Source organism: Grammomys surdaster, unplaced genomic scaffold (genome assembly GCF_004785775.1).
Source record: "Grammomys surdaster isolate TR1022 unplaced genomic scaffold, NIH_TR_1.0 67, whole genome shotgun sequence".
Taxonomy (NCBI): domain Eukaryota; kingdom Metazoa; phylum Chordata; class Mammalia; order Rodentia; family Muridae; genus Grammomys; species Grammomys surdaster.
Window position 1 is genome coordinate 93511 of NW_021604569.1, and position 26952 is coordinate 120462.

Genomic DNA, 26952 nt, shown 5'->3' on the forward strand with positions numbered 1-26952 from the left:
TCTCCTCTCTAGTAAGACTAAGCCTGCTTTGCTGTTAAGAAAAAGATCTGTTTTGTTGCTTGGCTAGGAGAAGCCTACCTGCTCTTCCTGCTCTCTCTGCAGCTTCTTCTTTGTCCCTCTTTCTTTCTGCATTCTGTTGTATTGCTCTCCTAATGTCCAAGTTCCCTTTTAATTTTCTAAGTTATTCTACTCTGTAGTCTTTCTTCCTCCTAATCTTGCTCTCTACTCTGGCTGTGATGTAATAATAATGCCATGCAATGTAATCATTCTTGGGGTTTGTTTGGTTTTGTGCCTTTCTTAGGGGAGTAGATCACATGGTTTTTTCAAGTATTCTTTTTTTTTTTTCACTAAAAGTTCAAACATAAATTCAAATAATAAATTGAGTAAGAAGTTTACAACATAGATGTTTACACATGTTTTCAAATAAGAGTAATTATCTGGCTAAACATTAATTTTCTGTCACTGGCTCCACATAATATTTGTGACTAAGTTATTATCGAAGTTTTGTATAGATAAGCTCAGTCAATATTTTATCTTCTCTCCTTGCACCTACAATAAATCATTAGTTCCCTTTTATGACCTTTGGTTAATTGTTTTACAACCTTTGAAATGAAAAATTCCCTAAGCTAAAGAAAGAGATGGTCATAAATGTATGAGAAACCTACAGAACACCAAATAGATTAGAACAGAAAAGAAAATCTTCCCATCACATAATAAAGCACTAAATGTACAGAACAAAGGAAGAATATTAAAAGCTGTAAGGGAAAAAAGCCAAGTAACATAATAAAGGCAAATGTATCAGAATTATACCCGACTTCTCAATAAAGACTCTAAAAGCCAGAAGATCCTGGACAGATGTCAGCTAGACCCTCAGAGACCACAGATGCCAGCCCAGGCTATTGTGGAGAGCTTTTGGGGCTGCTTGGCAGGAATCTGACACTGGGCCATGACAAGGAAGTTAAGTTCATGCAGGAATCTAACTTTAGGCTAAAACAGAGTGTGCCCTTTCCCAAGCCTTGAGAAGGCCTGAAAGACCTTCAGCAGGCCTGAAAGGCTTGAAAGAACTTAGAAGAAGAACTGCCCCTAGGCTTGCCTTGATATATCTCTAGCCTCTGCAACCAAGACCGGATTATCCCACCCAAGGATTATCCCATCCATCTCCAGCTTAAACCAGAAAGCGTTTTGGTGGGGCCTTTCCCTTTAAATTGAGAGCTGAACATTAAAGCATTGAGCCTTGATCAGAATATGTGTCTTGGCTTCATCTCTTCTCGCCCTCTGTCCTCCTTTCATTCCCAGCCCCCCTTTCAGGTGAACCCAGTTGATCCATGGCCGCAGGCGGCTACAACAGAGAATTTCAGTCAGGAATCTAAATCTTAGGCTAAAACAAAGAAGTAGGACTCGGGCATTGAATACAACTGTGGGCTAGGACAGGGAAGTAGGCTCAAATATTTTGTTCATCCCTTAGAAACAGTGATCACAGGACTTTGTTTATTGTCTTGCTTGTTCCTTGACTATTTGCATTTATTGTATTACTAGTTCCTCAACCTAAAACTTATGTAAAGCCAGGCGGTGGTGGCGCACGCCTTTAATCCCAGCACTTGGGAGGCAGAGGCAGGCGGATTTCTGAGTTCGAAGCCAGCCTGGTCTACGGAGTGAGTTCCAGGACAGCCAGGACTACACAGAGAAACCCTGTCTGGAAAAAACAAAAAACAAAAAAAAAAAAAAAAAAGAAAAAAAGAAAGAAAGAAAGAAAGAAAGAAAGAAAGAAAGAAAGAAAAAAGAACTTATGTAAATACTTGCATGTAATTAAAATGGTTTAAAAGCAAATTGGGAAAAAATAAAGCCACCTTCAGTTTCAGAATTGGCTGGGGTCATGCTATAATGTTATCTAATCGTGTTTTTTCTTTTTAATCCTCACTCCTGCGCTGGAGAACCTGTTGACTGACTGAGCTGACCTGGTCAGGCTACTATACTCAGCAAGACTTTCAATCACCATAGATGGAGAAACCAAGATATTCCTTGACAAAACCAAATTTAAACAATATCTTTCTACTAATCCAACCCTACAGATGATACTAGGAGTTATCCAGCACAAGAAGGATAACCCAAGAAAACACAAGAACCCTAAAAAGAAAATCACACAATACAACCTCCAACAACAACAACAAAAACATCACAGGAACTAACAATCATTAGTCATCATATCACTCAACATCAGTGAACTCAATTCTCCAATAAAAAGACAGAGGTTAACAGACTGGATAAGTAAACAGGACCCATCATTCTACTGCATACAAGAAACACAGCTTAGCAACAAAGACAGACACAGAGAAAGTTTTCCAACCAAACAGTTCCAAGAAACAAGCTACAGTAGGAATTCTAATATTGAATAAAATAAACTTTCCAACAAAAGTAATCAATAAAGATGGGGAAGGATACTTCATACTCATCAAAGGAAAACTCCACCAAGATAAAGTCTCAATTCTAAACATCTATGCCCCAAAAGGCAAGGGCAACTGTAAGGGTAAAAATTGAAACAGCTTAGCAGAGACCACAAACAACTTGGCAAAGACCACAGGACAGCTTGCTGAGCTTGCTGAGAATAGCCATAATAAAAATATCAAGCCCCTCTAGGGACGAGGTGACCAGAAATGTAGAAACAACCAAAGACATATCTTGACCAGTCTAAACATGCCCAAGTGAGTAATGGGCCACCTGGTGTTTATCCTAGAAGGTCTGAGACTTCATGGTCAAAAATAGTGGGCCATCCAACCTGTCAAAATGATTGCTTACGCAAAGTGCTGATGTTTGAAATATCCAATCATATGTAACTGCGCCAGAATTTCCCGCTTTTCCCTTCCCCCTTGTGCCTCCCCCTATAAAAGTTCTAAACTTCCTGGGGTCTTCATCGAAATTCTCTCCCCTGCTTGGGATGAGTTTCGATCCAAGGGCCCTTGTTAGTAAACTGCCTTTTGCTATTTTGCATCAAGTCAGTCTCTCATGTCTCCTTGGGTGCGCGCTAATTGGGACTTGAGATGGGGTCCTCTTCCTTGGTCCTTACACAACCATATTCATAAAAGAAAATTTTCTAAAGCTCATTACACATTGAACCTCACACAATAACAGTGGGAGATTGCAACATACCACTTTCACCAATGGACAGGTCATTGAAACAGAAACTAAACAGAGACAAAGTAAAACCAACAGAAGTTATTAATCAAATGTGATTTAACATATATCTATAGAACATTCCACCCCAAAACAAAAGTGTCATAGTCAATGTGCTGTAAAAAGATAACCAAGACCAAGGTAACTCTTAGAAAAACATTGAATTAGGGCTGGCTTACAGGTCCAGAAGTTCAGTCCATTATTATCTAGGCAGGGTCATGGTAGTGTCTAGACAGATATACTGCAAGAGGGGCTGAGGATTCTACATCTTCTTGTGAAAGTAGCTAGGAAAACACTGGCTTCCATGCAGCTAGGATGAAGGTCTTAAAGGCCCACAGTGACTCACCTACTCCAACAAGGCCACACCTCCCAATAGTGCCACTCCCTGAGCCAAGCATATATAAACTATCACAAAAAAGAATATGCCACCTTCTCAGTACCTCATGGAACCAGGCTCCAAAACTGACCATGTAATTGGACACAAAGCAAGCCTCAACATACAAGAAGATTGAAATAATAGCTTGCATTCTATCAGATCATCACGGACTTCAATAACAACAAAAACACAGAAAGCCCACATACTCGTGGAAATAGAACAATTCTCTACTCAATGATAACTTAGTCTGGGAAGAAGAAAGAAGTGAAAGTCCTTCTAGAATTCAATGAAAATGAAGGCACATAATACCCAAACTTATAGTATACAATGAAAGCACTGTTAAAAAAAATCCATAGCACTGAGTGCCTTCCTAAAGAAATTGGAGAGATTCTATTACCAGCAACTTAACAGCATACCTGAAAGTTCTTAAAAAAAAAAAAATGAAGGCAGGAAATAGCCAAACTCAGGACTGAAATCAACCAACTGGAAACAAAGAGAACAATACAAAAAAAATGAACAAAATCAAGAGCTGGATCTCTAAGAAAATCAACAAGATAGATAAATCCTTAGCATAGCAAACCTAACTAAAAAATACATAGTATCCAAATTAACAAAATAAGAAATGAAGAAAAGGAGCTGGGCAGTGGTGGTGCACGCAGGCCTTAATCCCAGCAGCTGGGAGGCAGAGGCAGGCAGATTTCTGAGTTCGAGGCCAGCCTGGTCTTCAGAGTAAGTTCTAGGACAGCCAGGGCTATACAGAGAAACCCTTTCACGAAAAACCAAAAAAGAAAGAAAAAAAAAGAAATGAAGAAAAAGGAAAAGGAAGAGATAACAACAAAACTCAGGAAATTTAAAAAATCATCAGATCTTACTACAAAGGGGTATACTGGACAAAACTGGAAAATCCAGACAAAAATGGATGACTTTATACACAGATACCACATACCAAAGTAAAAATCAAGATCAGGTAAGCGTTCCCATAACCACTAAGGAAATTGAAGCAGTCAATAAAAACCTCCTATCCAAAAAAAAAAAAAAAAGCCCAGGATCAGATGGTTTTAATGCAAAATTCTACCAGACATTCAAAGAAGAGCTAATACCAAAACTCAAACTATTCCACAAAATTGAATCAGAAGGAACACTTGCTAATTCATTCTTTGAAGTCACAGCTACAATGATATCTAAACCATACAAACACCCAACAAGGAAGGACAACTTCAGACCAATTTCACTTATGAACATCAATTCAAAAATACTCAATAAAATTTTCACAAACTGAATTCAAGAACACATTAAAAACATCATTCACAGCCAGGCGGTGGTGGCGCACGCCTTTAATCCCAGCACTTGGGAGGCAGAGGCAGGCAGATCTCTGAGTTCGAGAGTTCGAGGCTAGCCTGGTCTACAGAGTGAGTTCCAGGACAGCCAGGGCTACACAGAGAAACCCTGTCTCGAAAAAAACAAAAACAAACAAAAAAAAACCCAAAAAAACCCAAAACAACAACAACAAAAAAAAACCATCATTCACTGTGATCTAGTAGGCATCATCCCAGGGATACAGGGATGATTCAGTATATGAAAATCCATCAATGTATTTTAATATATAAACAAACTCAAACAAGTCACATGACCATCTCATTAGATACTGAAAAGGCCTTTGACAAAATCCTACACCCCCTTCATATTAAGTCTTGGAGAGATCAGGAATTCATGGCACATACCTAAACATAATAAAAGTGAAAAGGTATTTTTTAAGTTAGTTAAATAGTATAACAGGAAGTCTCAATTCACTAACACAAATAGTTAAGAGTAACAAGTCAGCTAACTTGCTAACCCAAGGCTGTCACAAAAGATGCAGGGAAACAAAGGTCAATTGAGTGCTCCAAAGATCCACCCGCTGTGAAGATAGGGAAAGTGCTCAAGGGTAAATTCCTTAAGAATGAGAACATTATTGAAGCATCCATCTGTTCCTGTGATGTTTTAGCCTTCTCTGGAAAAACTCCCACTGAAGGCCCCAAGGACTTGCTAATTAAATTCTGCCAGGTGGTGAGCTGGCTCAGATAAAATTCACACTGGGTCCCAAGGCCACAGAAACCAGGGACAGTTCTCATGAGATCTGCTTACACACATTACAGATGTTTGAAACAGCTATTTGTGTGTGACTGTGCCGCAACCCCCTTCCCCCCCCCCCGCCCCCACCCCCGCGCCTTTACCTTTATTAACCCTAAGCTGTTAGGTCTCAGGGTCGATTCCTCTGTCTCCTACATGAGACACATATCAACCCGAAGCTTCGTATATTAAAGAACCTGACTTATGTTATTACAGCAAGCTGGTCTCAGGAGTGTCTTTGGGGTCGCGTCATATCCTGCTCTATTCTTCTTCTGGGGAGTCTTTCAAAAGCAACATACGGCAAACCAACAGCCAACATCAAATTAAATGGAGAGAAACTTGAAGCAATCCTACTAAAATGAGGGACAAGACAAGGCTGCACACTCTGACCTCATACAATATAGTACTTGAAGTTCTGCCTAGAGCAGTAAAACGACTAAAGAAAGATCAAAGGGACATAAATTAGAAAGGAAGATGTCAGGGAATCACTATTTGCAACTTCATATGGAAAAACAAAAAACCAAGATAGCCAAAACAATTTTGAACAATAGAAACTTTCGGTGGGAATCACTATCCTGACCTCAAGGTGTATACAGAGTAATAGTAATAAAATCGCATAATATTCATACAGAGACAGATAGTACAATCAATAGAATAGAATCAAAGACCCAGAAATAAAACTACACAACTACAGACACTTGATCTTTAACAAAGAACCCAAAACCATATAGTGGAAAAAAGAAAGAATCTTCAACAAATGGTGTTCATCTAACAGATGGTCTGCATGTAGAAGAATGCAAATTGATCCATATTTATCACATTGTACACAGCTCAAGTCCAAATGGGTCAAGAACCTCAACATAAAACCAGATACACCGAATTTAATAGAAGGGAAAGTGGGAAAGAGCCTCAAATACTTGGGTACAGGGGAAAATTTCCTGAACAGAATACCAATGTCTCAGGCTTTAAAATCAACAATTGAGAAATGGGACCTCTTGAAACTGAAAAGCTTCTGTAAAGCAAAGGACATAATCAATAGGACAAAACGGCAACCTACAGATTGGGAAAAGATCTTCAATAGCCCTACATCTGATAGAAGGCTAATATCCAAAATATATAAAGAACTCAATGTTGAGTGCTTTGGGGGCTGCTTGACAGGAATCTGACTTTAGCCAAGGACAAGGAAATGGGCTTCAGGCAGGAATCTGACATTGGGCCATGACAAAGAAGTAAGTTCAGGCTGGAGTCTAATTTTAGGCTAAAACCAGAGAAGTAATTTCAGTTAGGAATCTAAGTCTTAGACTAGAACAAAAGAAGTAGGCCTCAGGCATGAATACGACTATGGGCTAGGACAGTTAAGTAAGCACAGATATTTTTGTCATCCTGATGAGCCCTTATAATCAGTGGTCTCCGGAGTGGTCAAGTGGGACTTTGTTTATTGCCTTGTTTGTTCTTTGACTATTTGCATCTATTGTATTGCTGGTTCCTCAACCCAGAACTGACCTAAATACTTGCATGTAATTAAAGTGGTTTAAAAGAAAATTGGGGAAAAAATAAACCTGCCTTCAGCTTCTTCAGAACTGGCTGGGGTCATGTTACAATATTATCTAATCTCTTTTCTTTTAATCCTCACTCCTGCGCTGGAGAACCTGTTGACTGACTGAGCAGCCTTGGTCAACTCAAGAAGTTAGACTCCAAAATACTGAATAACCCAATTTAAAATGAGGTATAGAGCTAAACCAAGAATTCTCAACAGAGGAATCTCAAATGGTTGAGAAGCACTTAAAGAAATTTTCAAAGTTCTTAGTCATCAGGGAAATGCAATTCAAAATGACCTCTTTATGAGAAATTTAAAATTTACTCTCAGCAAACTCTGGAAATTCATGTCTATAATCCCAAGCACTGACCTACCTCTCATCTTTATCTAATCAATTTTATAATAGCCTCATTACCTACACACCTACAACAATGCCTCCCAACAGGCTGTTAGATGAGTACGTGTACAACTTGTTGTCACTGGGCTCATTAAGAGCTGCTTCATTACAGCTAATTCCTTTTACAGAGAAATGAAATCTGCAAAACAAATGGGATTTTATCTAGACCCAAGGAACAGAAAGTTAAACGAAATTTTAGGTTATTTGTTCTTATACCATTCTGGTGAGGAAAAGTCTAGAAAAAGACAAAATAAAGTAATACAACTTGTAGGGGTTTTCCAAAAATAATTCCTAGGCTACAACATGGAGTAAATACAGATTTAGGACAATCCTGTACATATTTACATCCAAAATCCTCTTCAGCCATATGTTTTGAAAGACAGGTGTATGTCCCCCACAGGCCTTCATTGCTTAGTATTTTGTCCCAGCTAGTAGCTCTTTGGGGGGTGGGGAGATTGTGAATCTTTGGAGAAGAAACACAGCTGGCGAGCAGTAGAGGTGGTAACTGGGGTGGCAACGGAGGGCAACAGTCCTTGAGAGCCCCCTAATTCTTGATCCCCAGCCATAAGACGAAGCTGCATATCAAGCAGCAGCTGCTGGCTGAGGAGAGAACTGCCTCAATTGTCATGATTTCCCTGCCAAGATGGACTCTTTCTGGACTAGGAACCAAAATAAATGCTTCCTTTTTGAGCTGCTTCTGTTAGGTATTAGATCACAGCAGTGAGGGAAACAAATGACAGAGAAGGTCTAACATGATATGATGGCACCAATGCAAGGTCAAATGAGATGTCATTACAGATAGAATATGGCATTTAAAACAAAGGAAGGACTCACTTCCTACCAAATTCTTGGAGTGATGAGGTTATCCATGCATTCCTGAAGATTTTCTCACTCAGTAAGTTAGCTAAACATGTGTCTTATTTAAAAGTCTAGACTAGTCGTTCTTAACCACAGCCTAGTTTGTCTGCAGAGAACATTTGAAAATGTCTGTGGTTACTTTTGAGTGTCACAAACTGGTATGGAAAGTCAGCCATTGTTACTGGCATCTGGTAAACCCAAAGCAAGGATAGTAAACATACAGAACACATTATAGCACGCCACACAAAGTATCGTTCCAGTCAAACTACCAATAGTATCAAGGTTGAGAATACCTTTTCTAACCTCTCAAAAATACAAAAGCATATTGCTTTCATTAATATCACTCTGCAAGTTCTTGATTTCTATCCAATCCAGTCATGTCTTCATTGGGGTTTCTATTAATGTGATAAAGCACCATGACCAAAAGCAACTTTGGAAGGAAAGAATTTATTTTAGGTCATAGCTTTTAAGTCTACCACTGAGAAGCCAGGGCAGAAACTGGAGCAAGTCATAGAGGCAGGAACTCGGAGCAGAAACCTGAAGGCAGAATGGAACAGACAGAGCAGGAGTCAGGCGACTGGTTTGCTGTTCATCACTTGCTCATCCTGTTCTATTATCACACCTGGGACAGCAGGGCCCTCCCACATCAATCCTCAATTGAGGAAACCACCGCGGGCTTGCCCGCAGGCCAGTCTGGTGGGACATTTTCTCAACAGAGGTTCCCTCTTCCAAAAGGTGTCTAACTTGTGTCAAGTAGATATAAAACTAGCCAGCACAAGTCAGCTCCGTCTTTACCTATAATCCCATCCTGTGCTGTCACATAGTGGTTAGTTACCATCTTACACAGCTTCTTAACATTGTCTCACCCTGAGGTTCAAAAAGTGGTCCTTCCTGTGACATGCGCCCATACCCCCTACATATATATATACAATAATAATACAATTTTAGAACAGTAATTGTTGTTATTGCATACTTATAAATAAAAAGTATGTCTGATTAAACCTTTCTATTTCTGTGCTACCAGCTTTTGTAGATAGATTGCTCAAACCTCTGCTTCCTTTACATGACATTTTCCCTGTGTGTCTAAGTTCAAATTTCACTCTTCTTTTTTTTTTTTAAGATTTGTTTATTTATTTTATGTGTTCACCATTGCTCTTTTCAGACACACCAGAAGAGAGCCTCAGACCCCATTGCAGATGGTTGTGAGCCACCATGTGGTTGCCAGGAATTGAACTCAGGACCTCTGGAAGAGCAGTCAGTGTTCTTAACCACTGAGCCATCTCTCCAGCCCAAATTTCACTCTTCTTAAAAAGATTTTAGTCATTGGATTAAGGCCCACCCTAATTCATTTTGACCTCATCTTAAGTTGAATTACAGCTATAAATATTTCATTTCCAAGTAGTTTATATTTGGGTTCTGAAGACTAGGAACTGTCTACATACTAGCAATGTCTACATATTCAACGCACAACAGCCCCCAAATCACTTTTCCATACAGCAACCATAATGGTCTTCCTAAGCGGACATCAGGCCTTGTCACTGTCCTGCCTACAAGACTGTGTTCAAGTGACCTCTCCCAGCCTTTCCAATGTCATTTTTTGGCACAGTCTTCTTGTACACCAGCTATACTGGCCTCTCAGTCCTTCAAACAAGCTGTCTTAGTTACAGTTTTCATTGCTGTGAAGAGACACCATGAATGACCAAGGCAACTCTTATAAAGAAATGCATTTCATTGGGGCGAGTTTACAGTTTCAAAGGTTTAGTCCATTATCACCAAGGAGGGAAGCACGGCAGCATGCAGACAATGGTGATGGAGGAAGAGTCGAGAACTGAACATCTTAATCTGAAGGCAGCCAGGAACTTCCTTCCACAGGCAGCCAGGAAGGGCTCTCTGTTCCACATTGGGTGGAGCTTAAATAATAGGAGGCCTCAAAGCCTATCTCCACAGTGACTCACCTTCCAACAAGGCCACATCTCCTAACAGTGTCACGTCCCATGGGCCAAGCATATTCAAACCACCACACAGGCCAATCTCATTCCTGCCTCAGGCTTCTGCCTGGACATTTCTATGTAGTTCTCCTTGTTTAACCAATTAAGGCAAATCAGAAGTGTCACTTCCTCCTGGGCACCTACCTGCTTAGGTAGAGTCTACCTGTTTAGCTATGAGACTACTTACCAAACACCAAACACACCAGTGGCACTTTCTTTCATGAAAACCTAGTTTCTTTGCAGCATTTAGAAATTATTTTACTTATATTTCTTCCTTACTTGAACCTACACTCCACTGACAGCATATTCAATCACTATAATCTCAGAGTCTGAAGCAGGGACAACTATTTAACACCTTAAACACCAATTATTCAATTACTCCTCTAAGTTATCCTCTTTTTTTCTGGCCATTCAAACATTTAATCCATTTGGTCATCGCTATTTGCTTTATAGGCTTGAAAAACAGACATACCCTCAAATGATTCCAATGCAAAGTCTACCATCTCACAGAGTTCTGACCTCCCCGGCATGTGAGAGGCTTGGGATTACAGATTCGAGGCCAAGGAACTAGAAAAATGGCTCAAAGGTTAAAAGAACTAGCTGGTCTTCTAGAGGACCCAAGTTTGATTCCCAGATATGAAGGCTAACTATCATCTGTAACTCCAATTCCAAAGGATCCAATACCCTCTTCTGTCCTCTATAGGCACTGCACCCATGTGGTACAAGACATACATGGAGGAAAATATCCATATACATAAAGATTCTTAATGAAAGGTCAGCCACACTACACAGAGTTTCAGACCAAAAAAGTACTGACCTATTTTTAAAAAGCTCAGACCGTTCTTTGACACTTAAGCAACATTCTCTGAACCAACTCTCTCTTCCTCAATATTCCCAATCTCCTGCTGCTGGTTCTACCTCACCTTGTCCTCTGACCACACCAAAAAGCACTAATGGACCATCTGAAGACTGAACACACTCTCCCTACTGTCTAATGAAATCCTATAAACCTTTTAAGTTCCAGGTCTAGTGTCACATCTTTTCTGTCCAAGTTTGGAGTTCTTCAGTTCCTTCTTTTTATCTTCATCCCAACATCTAGTTACTATAAAATTTACAGAACCAGAGTCATAAGGATTAGACTTCTTAATGCAGTAGAAGTATTTATAGTCATATTATGATTAGCAGAAACTAAGTAATAAATGTTAAGTATTATTCTACCTAGTTAGAATTTTTTATTATTCTGTTATTGTTATTGTTATTGTTATTATTATTATGTGTTTTGTGTTGTGCATATCTGTGCATGTGTCTCAAAGTGGAGTTACAGATGGTTGGAACCTGTCTCCATGTGAGCACTGGGACCCTAACCGCCAGTCCTCTAGAAGAGCAACCAGTGCTTTTAATAACTGAACCATTTCTCTAGCTCCTAGTTCATAATTATTCATTTGTATACTCCCCCGTGCTAGAAAATGAGATACATATGACAGGAGTCTATTTATTCTCTAGCTTATCAACCCCAGTGTCTGACACACATTAAACATTTAAGATGTACAAATGTAATCAGTTCTAGAACAATATTGTTTTCTTTAATAGTGTTGAGTCTTTACGTTAGAGAATACTTATAGAAATGAAAAATGGACTGTTCTTCTTGCTTTCTGATTTGGTTCAAATTTAGGTGTGGGGACATGACAGCCAGCCTTAACCTAATGACACTATGTTTTTGTCCACCGAGAAATGAACTGCCCCATCTCAGTCATTCGAGTGCTCAGACCTGAGTAATAATTTACACAAGTCCTCTGTGACGACTAAAGAAACTTAACCCAGAGCCAGGCATCTCTTAAGGCCACTGACTCTTTGCTCTGGAATGCCTTGGGAGATCTTAATGACCTCCACGGAACGGGCTGTGAGGGAGGCACTAACAGCTGCTTTGCTTTTGTAAAACTCACTACCGCTCTGGCAAAGGGATAAAACGGTCTTTGTATTACTATATAGTGAGAAAGTAAGAAACAACTTAGAGCAGTAAGACAATTTTCCTGACCAGATGTGGACTCCATGGATCAGTAATTCACACCTTTCGGATTCACACTTTTCGGATGTCCACCGTAAAAACCCACCTTAATTCACCTTTTGCAAGGGAAGTTGTATTCGCTCTACGGCTGCCTTCCTTCTGCAAGCAGTAAGAATAAGTTCGTTTAATCTAAATTAGAATTGAGTCTAAGTCTCTGATTTCTTCCAATGGATTTGAACACCAAAGCATGGGCAGACCTTACCAAATGTTCTATGGCAAACACTGTAAAATTATTATACTGGAGATGAAAAAAATGCAGACTTTTTTTTTTCAAGAAAGGGAGAAGAAACCAAAACTTTCTGTCTATATGCAGTCTGCTGTAACTTGGTTCATAACTTCACATTCACTTGGCTCTGGCCTTGATGTAAACAAGCTTTCCGGACCCCTAAGTAACAACAGCCCAACACTTGAGTCAAGGGAGGGAAGACCCCTCCTAGAGTAAAAATGAAGTACTGTAAAAGCCTAACCGTCCATGTCTATGCAAAACTTTAAGGACATGGCAGGTGTCACTCGGGTGTCCCCAAACACACAGTAGCTCAGACCGACCTGACAACAGTCTCCAGCAAAAGAAACTAAGAGAAGCTTCTGGAGAGAAGATGGAGAATGCAAATAGCAAAAGAGTGGAGGGTAGGCAGCTCAGTCGGAACTGTAAGTTCTACTTCAACTCTGAACATCTCTGTTCTCTACTAGCTTTCTGAGAGCTAGCCGCTACCCACTCACCCTCAACCCCCGAGAGTCTCTTGCGGCTGTACTGAGCGCCCGGGCCAGGACTCACCTAGTCAGGCCGCTTCGCCCAAGGGCTGTCTCCAGACCCGTTCAACCGGCGTCAGTCCCGGGCCTCCGCGTTTGAGTCCAACCGCTAGGATGCTACGGCGGCAACGCAATGCAACGCAACCCAAGCGCCGGCTTCCGTAAGCCACCGACCCCACGACCCCGGATGTTGATGTGCTACCTGCCCCGGAAGCGGTGGCCCGAAGCCCTTGTAAGGGCGGGGGCGGCTTTGCCCGGCCGTCCGGAAGGAGACGTGGCGGCGGTTGGGTCTCCTGTACCAAGGACGCTTTGTAGTCCCGCCGCCGCCTCCTTCTCCTCCTCCTCCTCCTCCACCACCTGTTCTCCTCGGGTAGAGGAGGTTGTGACGGCGGCTGGAGGACGCGGCAATGGAGGAAGGAGGCGGCGGCTTGCGGAGCCTGGTCCCCGGAGGGCCGCTGTTGCTGGTTCTGTACGGTCTCCTGGAGGCGTCCGGCGGCGGCCGAGCGCTGCCCCAGCTCAGCGACGACATCCCCTTCCGAGTCAACTGGCCCGGCACCGAGTTCTCTCTGGTCAGTGCCCTCGCGAGCCGCAGCCTTCTCCCCTCTTTCCTGCACGAAACATTCGGGCCAGCCCTCAGTTTCCCGAGCTTTTCCTTTAAGAACCTTTTTTTCCCCCAAGCGTTTACCGTCCCCAAGCCGAAGTGTCTTCGTTCATCCATTAATTCATTTAGCACACTAAGTGGATATGCCTTCCATACTAACTAGGAGATCCAGTGGTCACTTCATCTCCCTCCTTTAAATCTCATTGCATTAGACCTGGCTTCTCAACAGTCCCACTCTGTGGAGGAAGTCGTAGAATTTACTAGCACATCACCCTACCCACACAACCGTCCAACAGACAGGAGCCTCATCTCTATTCATTCTTCCTGTCCAACACACACACTTAAAAACGACGTATACAGCCGTTCACCTTCTGGGGATCTTTTCCCTTAAGGCATTTGAGAAGGCTATTTGGTTTGGAAGACATTAGTGAACTTGTATGCCGAATACTGCTGGCCATGCAGAATAAACTAGAGACTTGAATGTATGTTATTTAGGACTCTAGAACCTGGGATGAAAAGGATTTTATGATCGTTAATTAATGTGTATCGTGTGAAAAGGCAAGAATGAAAGGGCTAGTGGTTGTGAGGCCCCGAACGTGAGTACTGGGAACTGTACTCACTCCTGAGAAGAGTAGAAATGCGTTTTTAATTTCTGTGCCATCTTTCCAGTACTAGAATATGAGATTTTGGTGTATAATCTGACGAGAATGAAAATTCTGTTTTGAGAGAATGTAGTGCTTAAAAGTCTATCCATGTGTAACTACAACAGATCAATTTATTGTAAAAGGTGATCTTGTGGGCTGAAAATATACCTTAGTTGTTAAGAACACTTACTGCCCTTCCAGGGGATACAAGTTTGATTGCTAGCACCCAGATCCGGTGGCTCACAACACCATGTAACTAACTCCAGCTCCAGTGTCGTCAGTCATCTTCCCACTGCACTCATGTATGTAACCTCACACCCACACACAGAATTAAAGAGAAGAATAAAATCTTTTTAAAGACTGTCCTCTTAGCTGTACCATATACTCATTTACTTCAGAATGACATCCCAGGAAAAGCAAAAGGGGTTTTTTGTTTTGTTTTTTTTTTAATTGTATTCAAATTATATGTCATCATTCAAGTTGGGGCAATTTTATTATATTTCTCACTTACTATTCCATTGAGATAGTACTAGGTATTAACATAATGCCAAAACAATATGTACCAAGTGAGGCATCTAGAATATAAGTCAGTGACAAAACATAGCCTAGGGCAGAAGACTTTCAGTTTCACAGTACCACATAGCATTCTGCTTGCCTTGGTTTTGCTTATGATGTATTTTCATACTCCATTTGTTTCTCAGCCTTCCTGCTACATTCTGACCATATTCTTGAATTTGAGTAGTAAATGTTTCTCTGGAAGGTCAAGTCTTTCTTTGTATTAGTGATCTGATATATTTTTTTTTTATTTCCGTTAGTCTCCAGTGTTAAAACACCTGTGGAAAATATTACAGATCTGAGGAGGTGGCAACAAAATCTAAGAGGGACATACCAAAGACTCGAGAGTTTTGTTTTGTTTCTTTTTGTTTAGTTTGAATTATTTTGAGAAAAAAAAACCTAGATGATTTCTATAAATAGGGGAAAGAGCCATGTCCTTGCACAAAAGTAAGCTTTTAATAGTTGGTCTTTTGAAAATTTCAAATACTTCTGTAGTCTTAACACTTCCCTTCCAATTAAATAATAATATTTAATTGAAATAACTACTTTGCATGTTGTTGCTAGTTATTTTTATGAATCAGTTGGTTGGACAGTTGTAAGAAACTCAGCAGCTGTGTGAACTAGTATAAAATCTTTTGTCTACCACCCAAAATAGACAGACACTGAATTAAAATATTTCACTTTTTTTTCTCCTAAGCCTGTTGTTGTAGTTATTTGTCTTGCTGTTGTTGAGGTAAGGTCTTTGGCTTCTATCTTGAGAATATACATCTGCCTCAGCACCACCCACCCCAAAACATGGGGTTATAGATTATAAACACACACTACCACACCTGACTCTTTTCTAGTAATTTATATTCCCAAAATACATATAGGTAAAGATAATCAAGTGTAAACCTTGTGATCCTAGTAGCACATGACTCACTGATCCAGCAAGCTTTTCACTATTGCATCCCCTTTTTTGAAAACTAGACAGGGGGAGGTGTGCACACTGCTAATCCCAGCACTCAGGAGGCAGAGGCAGGTGGATTTCTGAGTTCAAGTCCAACCTGGTCAACAAAGTGAGAGAAAGACTGCCAGGGCTACACAGAGAAACCCTATGGGGAAAGGGTGCTAGGCTTCTATAAATTAATGAAGACTCTTTACATCAAATATCTTCTTCCAAGTAATGATAAGAAGCCTGCATCCATACTCTCAAATAGGTGCATGCCTTTAGTCTAGCACTTGTGGTTGACACCTCTAATCCCAGCACTCAGGAGGCTCAGGCAGGTTGATCTCTGAGTTCAAGACCAGCCTGGTCTATATAGCAAGTTGTGGGCCAACCAGGGCTATACAATGAGATCCTGCCTCAAAAATAAATGAATAGTCTTTTGATAAACTAAAAATAAAAGAATTGTCTTCCAGGCAGGATATGGTAGCACATTCCTCTAATCCCAGCGCTTGCTAAGTAGAGACAAAAAGATCAGGAATTCAAGGCTAGCTTAGCTTAGTTCATTGTCTGTATAGCAAGTGTCTATATAGTTCATGTTACATGAGACTGTCCCCAGAAAGTAAATACAATTTGACCCCACAGCTCTTAAGTTTCAAATACTTTGATTTCCTCATTACCTAAAATGGTCTTTTAAATAAGGATTGTTGATCATAAACTAAGTATACGCTGTAATCTTTAGAATATATAATAAAAGCTGGCTCAAATATGTTACAACAGTAATAAGCACACTCCCATGGAGCTAGCCTGCTTGGCTTCTCTGAGCTGTTTTGTCTAGGTAGATTGACATTTAGATTAACATTGGACAAGTTATTTAAGCTCTGACCTCAGAGTCCTTTTCTCTGCTGTATAATGCTGTAAAAATGAGTATAATGCTTCATTTGATAGTGAATAAATTAATAAATACAAAGTAGTTATAAAAGAAGACAGTTGGTTTTGCATGTTCATATCTGTAGATTTACCCAGCCTAGCATCAAAATTCTCAAGAGAAGGAAGCATATTCCTATAATCCAAAATTTAGGAGGCTGAGGCAGGATGATTAATTGCTGTGGATTAAAAGCCATCCTGGCCTCCATAGTGAGTTCAGTCAAGATCAACCTGCAATATCTAGAAAAAAAACTGTCAACAATTTGGGAAACAAAGACAGAGATCTCTGAGTTGTCGGCCAGCCTGGTCTACACAAGTTACAGAACAACTAGGGCTACATAGAGAGATGTTCTAGATAGATGGATGGATGGATGGATGGATGGATGGATAGATGGATGGATGGATAGATAGATGGATGCAGAGAGAGAATTAAAAAAAATTATACCAACAAAAGTCAGAGGGAAGCAATTGGGTCTAAACATAATGCATACAGACCTTTTCTTCTCATTACTTAAAAAGAAAAAAGTAAAACAGTATAGCATATTTATACACTTACATTGCATTAGTGTTGTAAATTATCTAGATAAGATTAAAATATAAGAAAGGCTACTGCATGGGTTACATTCAAATCAATGCCATTTCTATGAAGGATTTTGGTATTTTTCAATTTGGATGTGGAGGGCAGGAAGCCTGGAACTTATTCTCCAGCTTCTAAGAGTTAATACTGCCTTTCTGTTTTTTTCTTTGTCTTGGGAAAACATTACCCTATTTGCCATTTATATTTAAGATTGCATTGGTTCCAAGTAGTATTGGTTTAATTACAGTAAAGTTTTAAGAACAGACATATTTAACAGTAAGAGACAAATAGGCAGTGGATTTACAGCCAAGAAAAGTGAAAAGAGACTTGAATTATAAATTCAAATTATAAATTTCAAACTTGAAAATGAAATATGTATCAAAAAACAAATTTTTTAGTAAAATGTTATCTGTTACATTAAATGAAGTGTTTGCTTAGAATATATTGGTTCATATGAGCAATATACACTTGTTTTTATAATATAGAAAACTTAAGGGTAGTTTTGTTGATATATAATAGGGATGAACTATAGCTATTATGGTAGCCAACTACATGATTTTATAGTTTTGTTGATAGCCATGTCTGTTTATTTACATATTGTACTTTGTTGCTAAAGTGACAAAGTTTCAACAGTCAATAATGCCCATAAAGCCTAAAACATTTACTCTCTGGCTCAATACAATAAAGTATACTGACTTGATATATATTCAGAAAAGATATGTCAACACAGAGGGTCTATGATAACTATTCTTTTTATAAGAACTTGTTTATAAATAAATATTCCCCAAGTATGAAAAATAACTGCTTTACATTATGTTCTAGTGTCCAACTAAATTCATAATACATTTTTAAAGTCCTAAGGATTGTCAGATATAGATGATTACAGATATAGATGATTATAGAAGCTATAGGTATTCAGTGATAGCATTCATGTGATCATTCTTGTCTCTTAAGCTAGGAGTATAGCTCAATGGCATATATTTAGCACATGCCTAGATCTGGATTCCACTTCTAGTACCGCCAAAAAAGTAGACCAGGGTAGACTAGAACTTAAACAGATGCACCTGCCACTGCCTCCTGAGGTCTGGGCTTAAAGGTGTGTGCCACAGTGTACAGCTTCAATATGCTTATTAATTACCATTTAAACTTCAGCCTATTACCTTATTAGCTTTATTTTACACCTCAAACTTTATTTTTTTGCTAGATTGGACAACAGTATACAGTTTGTTATTTCCACCTTATCATTTAAAGATGTTTACTGCCAGGAAGTGGTGGCGCACGCCTTTAATCCCAGCACTTGAGAGGCAGAGGCTGGCGGCTTTCTGAGTTCAAGGCCAGCCTGGTTTACAGAGTGAGTTCCAGGATAGCCTGGGCTATAAGAGAAACCTTGTCTCGAAAAAACAAACAAACAAACAAAAAGATGTTTACACTATTTTGCCTACCTCTGAAAATATGCTTTAAAAATTCAGTTGAAATGATAAATTTACTTGAGGAATCTTTGTTCTAACTAGCACTGAATGTATTCAGGGTAAAGCACTTTAGCTGAAATGTATTTTTTTTTCATTCAATTTCTAGCCTACAACTGGAGTTTTGTATAAAGAAGATAATTACATCATCATGACAACTGCACATAAAGAAAAATACAAATGTATACTTCCTCTTGTGACAAGTGGGGATGAGGTACGTTTTTATACATATATTGCTGATCTCTCTCATAAAGATGCGTTTTACAACCTTATGATTATATACCTTAAAAATAAGTAACAAGTTTCTCAACAACCTGTAGCATAAGAATACTAACCTCTTATTACTATTTTCTTAATTTGGGAATTTATTTTGGAAAAATTAGCAACCAGGCAAGTCGTGTTCACACCTGTAATCTCAACACTAAGAGGTTGAGGCAGAAGGATTATTATGAGCTTAAGGCCAGCCTGAACTACATTGTGAGAAATTGTCTGAAATTACAAAAGAGAGGGAGAAATTAGTTATTAATGTTTTGAACAATAAGCTAACTCTGTGCTTGTTTGCCTTTATAGAAATGGTGGTTGGAAAACACAGTATAGCTTTTGAATATAAACATAGTGCTTTCATAAAGAATTTTTATAATAAATAACTCTCTAGGTACCTTATACTTTCTCACTACCTTAGCTCATGCCCTTTTCCTTCTCCTAAAATGACCTAAACTCCTCTTATCCACCCTTCAAGGCAATGACTTTTTTCAAGATGAGACAGGAGAGGCAGCATAGTAAGGTGTAAAGAACAGTGTAGAGCCTGAGGCTGAGATATAGGCTACAGTTAGTGCATCCCTGGACCAATTAGAAACTCAGTTCCTCTACTCGATGAATTGATTAAGCCAATTTACATTTTCATGGTCTTTAAAGTAGAAATATTAAACTCAAGGCTTTTCTTAAATTTTGTTCATATTTGAAATCTGTCCAAGGCAGCTATTCCAAGTTGTTTTAAACCCCCTTAAAACAAAATCCACCCACATAGCCACACATGTGGCTCAGGTCTGAAGTATAAAAATATGAAAGAAACTGAAAAGTACCTTTCCACAATAGAACCATTCTAAGACTTTCATAGCTAGAATTTGGGGGGGGAATATAGGTAATTATAAATTCTGAAAAGTCTACAAGGATTGTTCAGAAAACTGACACTTAACCTTTTTTAAAAGAGAATGCAATGTTATAAAAGGTTTTTATGTGGCTTCATACTTTATATTTCAATTCATTTGAAAGAAGTGACATCCCATAGGTTCTTGTTAAAGTTGTTGACTCTTTTTCTCTTATTTCCAAGTGTTTGTGATTTAACCATTGAATTAATACCCAAACAGCAGAGTTGGATGGCGTTCTAGGAAAATTGTATGTTAAGCTTATTTTTTTCCTAGGAAGAAGAAAAGGATTACAAAGGCCCCAATCCAAGAGAGCTTTTGGAACCACTATTTAAACAGAGCAGTTGTTCCTACAGAGTAAGTATTTTATGTGCATTTGAAAGTAAGTCTCAAGCCGGGCAGTGGTGACGCACGCCTTTAATCCCAGCACTTGGGAGGCAGAGGCAGGCGGATTTCTGAGATTGAGGCCAGCCTGGTCTACAGGGCAGCCAGGGCTACACAGAGAAACCCTGTCTCGAAAACAAACAAACAACAACAACCCCCCCCCCCAAAAAAAAAAAAAGAAAAAGAAAAAAGAAAGAAAATAAGTCTCTAGCAGTTGGTAGGTCCTGGAAATGGCTTTTCTTCCTTTATTAGGGTATGTCACATTTTAAGTTAGGCACAGATCTTATTGCTTAATAGTATGCTGTTCATTTAAATTCTTATATAGTACACCAATATCAAAGTATCAGATACCTAACTACTTTTAATGTTTTGGGGTTCAAAGGAAAGCTTTCTTGCATGATAGAATTATAAAATGCTAATTGTTATTTAACTGGATAGTTATTGCAGACTCAAATACATTCTAGCTCTATTTCTGACTTAATCTTCATACAGAGCCTGTTAGTAGAAACCACATACACTTCACAAGGTTTGCATTTTGTGAACCGTAATTATGTGTCACTTCATAAAAATTTATTCCAGATTTCAGGAAAAATCTGCTTAACTGCTTAAAATTTCAGGTAAAATTCAGTTGACTTCTATGGCTTTTGTGTGTTTAAAAACATATCTGTCTTTTTAGATTGAATCTTACTGGACTTATGAAGTATGTCATGGGAAACATATTCGACAGTACCATGAAGAAAAAGAAACTGGCCAAGTATGCTTTTCTTTAAATATAGAACATAAAATGAGAAATTTCTTAATGATATTGATAGTTTTTAAGTTGTAACAAATGAAATATGTTTGTAAAGTACTGTATTTTTTTTTATGTAGAAAGTAAATATTCATGAATACTACCTTGGGAATATGTTGGCTAAGAGTCTTCTGTATGAAAAAGGTTAGTCTCTCTACAGTGATGCTAGTAACTACTGGACTTGGTTCAAACATGTAAGTTCAAACTAAAATTTAAGTGCAGGCATGGTGGACATGACTACTCTGCTCCTAGCGTGTGGAGGGTAGAAGCAGGAGGAAAAGGAATTCAGGCCATTTGCTTTACATAGCAAGGCCTATATGCTTAGGCAGCCTGAGACTAACTCAGAGAAAGAAAGAAAAGAAAAAAATGGTTTGGGGTATTGTATGATTTTCTTTTTTAAACTTTATATTACAGTTTTATTTAAGGTATGTGCCACTGCATGCATAAAGGAGTCAGGAAAACTTGTGGGAATCAGTTCTTTCCACCATATCATTCCCAGGAAGCAAATTCAGGTCTTTCATGGAAAGCAGTTTTGGGAACAGTCACTTTAATGATTGAAGGACAGACCTAGGGAGAGGGTGGATAAGTACCTAGCACACATGAGGCCCCAATACCCAACAACCCACCCCAAAGCAAAAATCTTGTAGTATTTGCACCTCCTTTAAAAATAGGTTTAATGTTCTAAAACTGATTGGAAAACATAGTTATTTTTATTGTATGATGTGATTGTTTGTCCTGTATGATTACCCTTTTCTTGCTTTGTTTCCACAGAACGAGAAGCAAAAGAAAGAGAAAAGTCAAACGAGGCAAGTGATGTGTTAAGTTTTCACACCTCATTGTTAGGTATGACCTTAGTGACAGAAGCCACATGTATGCTCCTTGTATAATGCCACAAGGAAGTAGGACAGATAAATTTTACAAATTTATCACAACTGGATTTTCTATGGAAAGATGCATCACCATCTGGGCGTGATGGCTCACACATTTAATTCCAGCATTTAGGAAGCAGAGATGGGCAAATTTCTATGAGCCCAGCCCATCTTGGGCTATATACATTAGTGAGACCCTGTCTCAAAAAAATAAATAAATTATGTTGTAATCCTACTATTTACTTTTTAAATAATACCTAAGTAAATTCTCAGCTGACACTGGTGATACAAGGCTGCCATCCCAGCTTCTTGGAAGACCGAGGCAGGAGAGTCACAAATTGAAGGACTTCCTAGACTATTTACCTTCCACATAGCAGAGGGAGAGAACCAACTCTTCAGAGTTGTCCTCTAACTTCCACATATACATAAAGCTGCATGTGCACATGTATGCAAATGCATAAATGTGATGTCAAAGCAGTTAAAACAAGGAAGAGTGAAGCTATAGCCCAGGAGTAGAACAGTGTCTAGCATATGTGACACCCTAAGCTCAATCTTCACTTACAGAAAAACAGTATCACTTATGTGTCTGTGAAGGATGCTAAGATACCCAGTCTATCATTTCAGTGCATGATGGTGTTGCTTTCTGGGTAGCATTGGAAACAGTAGTAATAAGAGCCTTTTTTAATTGCTTGTTCCTCATGTCATATGACTAACAGATAAACCGCACATGTAAATAGCAAGCTACCCACCTACACAGGCTGTAAACATAGAGGCTAAGAATAGGAAACTGTCTTTTACCTCTGCCCAGTGCAAGGCTGCTCTGCATATGCATATTGAAGGTACTTCATATATCTCCATCAGATGATGGCTCAGAGTGGTAGTGTGTAAAAAGGGCAATTCATGTAGTTCAAAGGATGCTGCTTTCTTTCTCTCTTCCTTTCTATCTCTTCTTTCCTTTCTTTTCTTTCACTATTAGCCCTACTTAGAAATCAGCCTTGAAACTTATAGAATATAAAATATAAACAATGCTCACTACAAGTTTAGTGAAGAAGGAGCTTAAGCAGCCCAGTACAGTACATTTTTTCGTTAGCTTTGTTTCTTCAGAACTATTGAGAATAACTCAGAGCCGGGCGGTGGTGGCGCACGCCTTGAATCCCAGCACTTGGGAGGCAGAGGCAGGAGGATTTCTGAGTTTAAGGCCAGCCTGGTCTGCAGAGTGAGAATAACTCAGATTAATCATGTGTTTGTACTCTTCACTTAAATGTACATTGACTTAACATTTTAATTTTAGTTTGTTCTATATTATACTATCTCTAAATATATATTTGCTCAACTAAGAACTTAAGAATCAGAACATTAAGGTTGACTTAAAAGAAAGTACAAAAATTTTCCTCTTCTGTTTACAAAGAAAATATAATTTTCTTTTAAAATAAATGTTTTCCCTATCCTCAAACACACCTCAAATTTCTAATAAAAGGTCTGTCTTACACTTTTTTTTAAGATTCCCACTAAAAACATTGAAGGTCAGATGACAGCTTACTATCCTGTGGGAATGGGAAATGGTACACCGTGTAGTCTGAGACAGAACCAGCCCAGATCCAGTACTGTCATGTACATATGCCATCCTGAATCTAAGCATGAGATCCTTTCAGTAGCTGAAGTTACTACTTGCGAATATGAAGTTGTCATTTTGACACCACTCTTGTGCAGTCATCCTAAATACAAGTAAGATGTTCATTCACTATTCTAGACATAGAGCACATATGTGCTTTAAAGCATTCATATTTATCCTTAATGTTTTTTTCCTACTGAATAGGTTCAGAGCCTCTCCTGTGAATGATATATTCTGTCAATCACTGCCTGGATCTCCATTTAAACCCCTCACACTAAGACAGTTGGAACAACAGGAAGAGATACTGAGGGTGCCATTTAGGAGAAATAAAGAGGTATCAGAGTTAACTAATTATACTTCCTCAGTGTTTCATTTTCGAACCTGTACCACGAATGTGTTAAGTATTTCTGTAACATTATAGTGGCAATTTATTTTATTAATTTCTAATTTTGAACTCTAATTATTTGAATAATCTCAACTCTTTATCTTACACTTTTCAGAATTTTTTTATCATTTTTTAATCAATTTACTTACTTTACATCCCTGCCACCATTTGCCCTCCGTTCTCTCCTCCCAGTCCTTCCCTCCCACCTGCCTCTAACCCACATACACTTCTCCTCCCTTTCTCTTCAGAAAAGGGAAAACCTCCCAAAGATATCAACCAGCCTTTGAGTATCAAATTGCAGTAAAACGAGGCTCACCTTCTGTTGAGGTTAGACAAGGCAGCCCAGTACAGGGAAAGGGTCCCAAAGATAGGCAACAGAATTGGAGACAGCCCCTGCTTCCACTGTTAGGAAGACCACACTGCACAACAGTTACATATGTGCATAGGGCCTAGGTCAGGCCCATGTGTGCTCCTTAGTTGGTGATTCAGTTCCTGTGGGCCACTATGGGCCCAGGTTAGTTGACTCTATAGAGTTCCTTGTGGTGTTCTCGAGCCTTCTGGTTCCTAGACTCCTTCCTCCCCCTCTTCCACATTATTTCCTAAGCATTACCTAATGTTTGACTGTGAGTCTCTGCATCTGTTTCCATAAATTACTGGGTGAAGTCTCCCTGATGATGGTTATGCTAGGCTCCTGTCTGCAGGGTTTCCATTCCTGTGAAGAGACACCATGACCAAGGCAACTCTTATAAAAGACAGCATTTAATTGGGGCTGGCTTACAGGTTAGAGGTTCGGTCCATTATCATCAAGACAACCATGGTGGTGGAGGAGGTGAGAATTCTACATCTTCATCCAAAGGAAGCCAGGAGCAGACTTCCAGGCAACTAGGAGGAAGGTCTCTCAAAACCTATCCCTACAGTGACACATTTTGTCCAACAAGGTCACACCTAATAGTGCTACTCCCTGGGCTAAGCCTATTGAAACCACCACATCAGGTACAGCAGAATATTATTAACAGTATCAGGAGTGGGCTCCCTCTCATAGGTCTCAAGCTAGACCAATCATTGTTTGACCATTCCTGCTCCATCTTTACCCTTGCACATCTTCTAGGCAGAACATCTTCTGATCTTGTAGGTCAGAGATTTTGTGGCTAGGTTGGTGTCCTAATCCCTCCATTGGAAGTTTTGCCTGGTTACAGAGATGGTCGGAAGAGGTGGCTGATTCAGGATCCATATCCCCCACTGAAAGAAGTCTTAGCTAGGGTCACCCTCATAAATGCCTGGGAGTTTCCGTTGCTCTAGGTTTCTAGTTGATCCTGGAGATGCCTCCTACCCTATTCCAGTTATCTCTCCCAGTACTCCCTCCACGCTCCCCCTACCTGATCTATCCTGTTTCCATCCCCACACCCACTCCTACCCAGTTCCCTCACTCACCCCACCCCCACCCCCACCTGTCCTTTCAGGATGTCTATTCTTTTTCCTTTTCTCAGTGAGATTCAAGCATTCCTCCTTGAGCCTTCCATGTTACTTAGCTTTGTTGAGTCTCTGAAATGTAGCATGGTTATCCTCTGAAATGTAGCATGGTTATCCTTTACTTTACAGCTAATATCTACTTACAAATAAGTACATGTTTGTCTTTCTGAGTTTGAGTTACCTCACTCAGGATATCTTTTCTAGTTCCATCCATTTGCCTGCAAATTTCATGATGCCATTGTTTCTAATAGCTGAGTCATACTCCACTGTGTAAGTGTACCACATGTTTTTTATCCATTCTTCAATTGACGGACATCTAGGTTGTTTCCAGTTTCTGACTATTACAGTAAAGCTGCTATGAACATAGTTGAGCAAGTGTCCTTGTGGTATGATAGAGCATCCTTTGGGTATATGCCCCGGAGCTGTATAGCTGGATCTTGAAGTAGATCCATTTCCAGTTTTCTGAGAAACCACTACATCGATTAAGTAGATATAAATTGGAAAGGAAGAAATCAAAGTATTGCTGTTCAAAGATGATATGATGGAATACATAAGTGACACCAAAATTCTACCAGGGAACCCCTACAACTGATGAATACCTTCAGTGAAGTTGCTGGATACAAAATTAACTCAAAAACTAAGTAGCTCTCTTATATACAGATAAGTAGGCTGAGAAAGAGATTACAGAAACAACACCCTTCACAGTAGCCACAAATAATATAAAATATCTTGGTACAAGTTATTTTACAAGTGAAAGACCTGTATGACAAGAACTTCAACTCTTTAAAGAACAATAGTTTAAAAAAAAAACCTCAACATGGTATTGACATAAAAGCAGAAAGGTAGATCGATGGAATCATATTGTAGAACCAGAAGTAAATCCACACACTTATGAACATTTGACTTTTGAAAAAGAAGCCAAAATTATACAGTGGAAAAAGAAAGCATCTTCAACAAATGCTGGTCTAACTGTGTGTCCGCATGTAGAAGAATGGGAAATAGCCTTAAACACATTGGCGTAGCAGACAACTTCCTGAGCAGAACACCAATAAATAACTCCAACAGTAAGTTCAGCAATTAATAAATGGGACCTCATGTAGCTGAAAGGCTTCTGCATGACAAAGAACATAGTCAATAGGGCAAATGGCAGCCTATAAAATGGGAAAATATCATCACCATCACCTCTTCTGCATATATCTGCATCCATCTGTATGCAGAAGAGGGAAGACTTCTGTTGGGCATACAGTTTCAGTTATATCCCACTCTTTGTTTTTATGGCTTTTTCAGAACCTGTATCTTTTCCACTGCTCCTTTCCTCTCCTTTCCTCTCCTTTCCTCTCCTTTCCTCTCCTTT

General features: G+C 39.3%; 2 protein-coding genes across 2 annotated transcripts in view; one reads left to right on the forward strand and one right to left on the reverse strand.

Annotated features, from left to right (window-relative positions):
- The window catches only part of Asb3 (ankyrin repeat and SOCS box containing 3), a 95178-nt gene extending 81774 nt beyond the window's left edge, over positions 1-13404 (reverse strand). The window contains exon 1 of the mRNA XM_028776903.1: positions 13274-13404. The gene's annotated coding sequence lies outside the window, so the exon portion shown is untranslated. The remainder of the gene's footprint in view (positions 1-13273) is intronic.
- Positions 13405-13593: 189 nt separating this feature from the next.
- The window catches only part of Erlec1 (endoplasmic reticulum lectin 1), a 31214-nt gene continuing 17855 nt past the window's right edge, over positions 13594-26952 (forward strand). The window contains exons 1-8 of the mRNA XM_028777431.1: positions 13594-13817; positions 19053-19157; positions 20365-20445; positions 21149-21226; positions 21343-21406; positions 22034-22068; positions 23633-23856; positions 23948-24077. Of these exons, the coding sequence (XP_028633264.1) occupies positions 13656-13817; positions 19053-19157; positions 20365-20445; positions 21149-21226; positions 21343-21406; positions 22034-22068; positions 23633-23856; positions 23948-24077 (879 nt within the window). The 5' untranslated portion in view covers positions 13594-13655. The remainder of the gene's footprint in view (positions 13818-19052; positions 19158-20364; positions 20446-21148; positions 21227-21342; positions 21407-22033; positions 22069-23632; positions 23857-23947; positions 24078-26952) is intronic.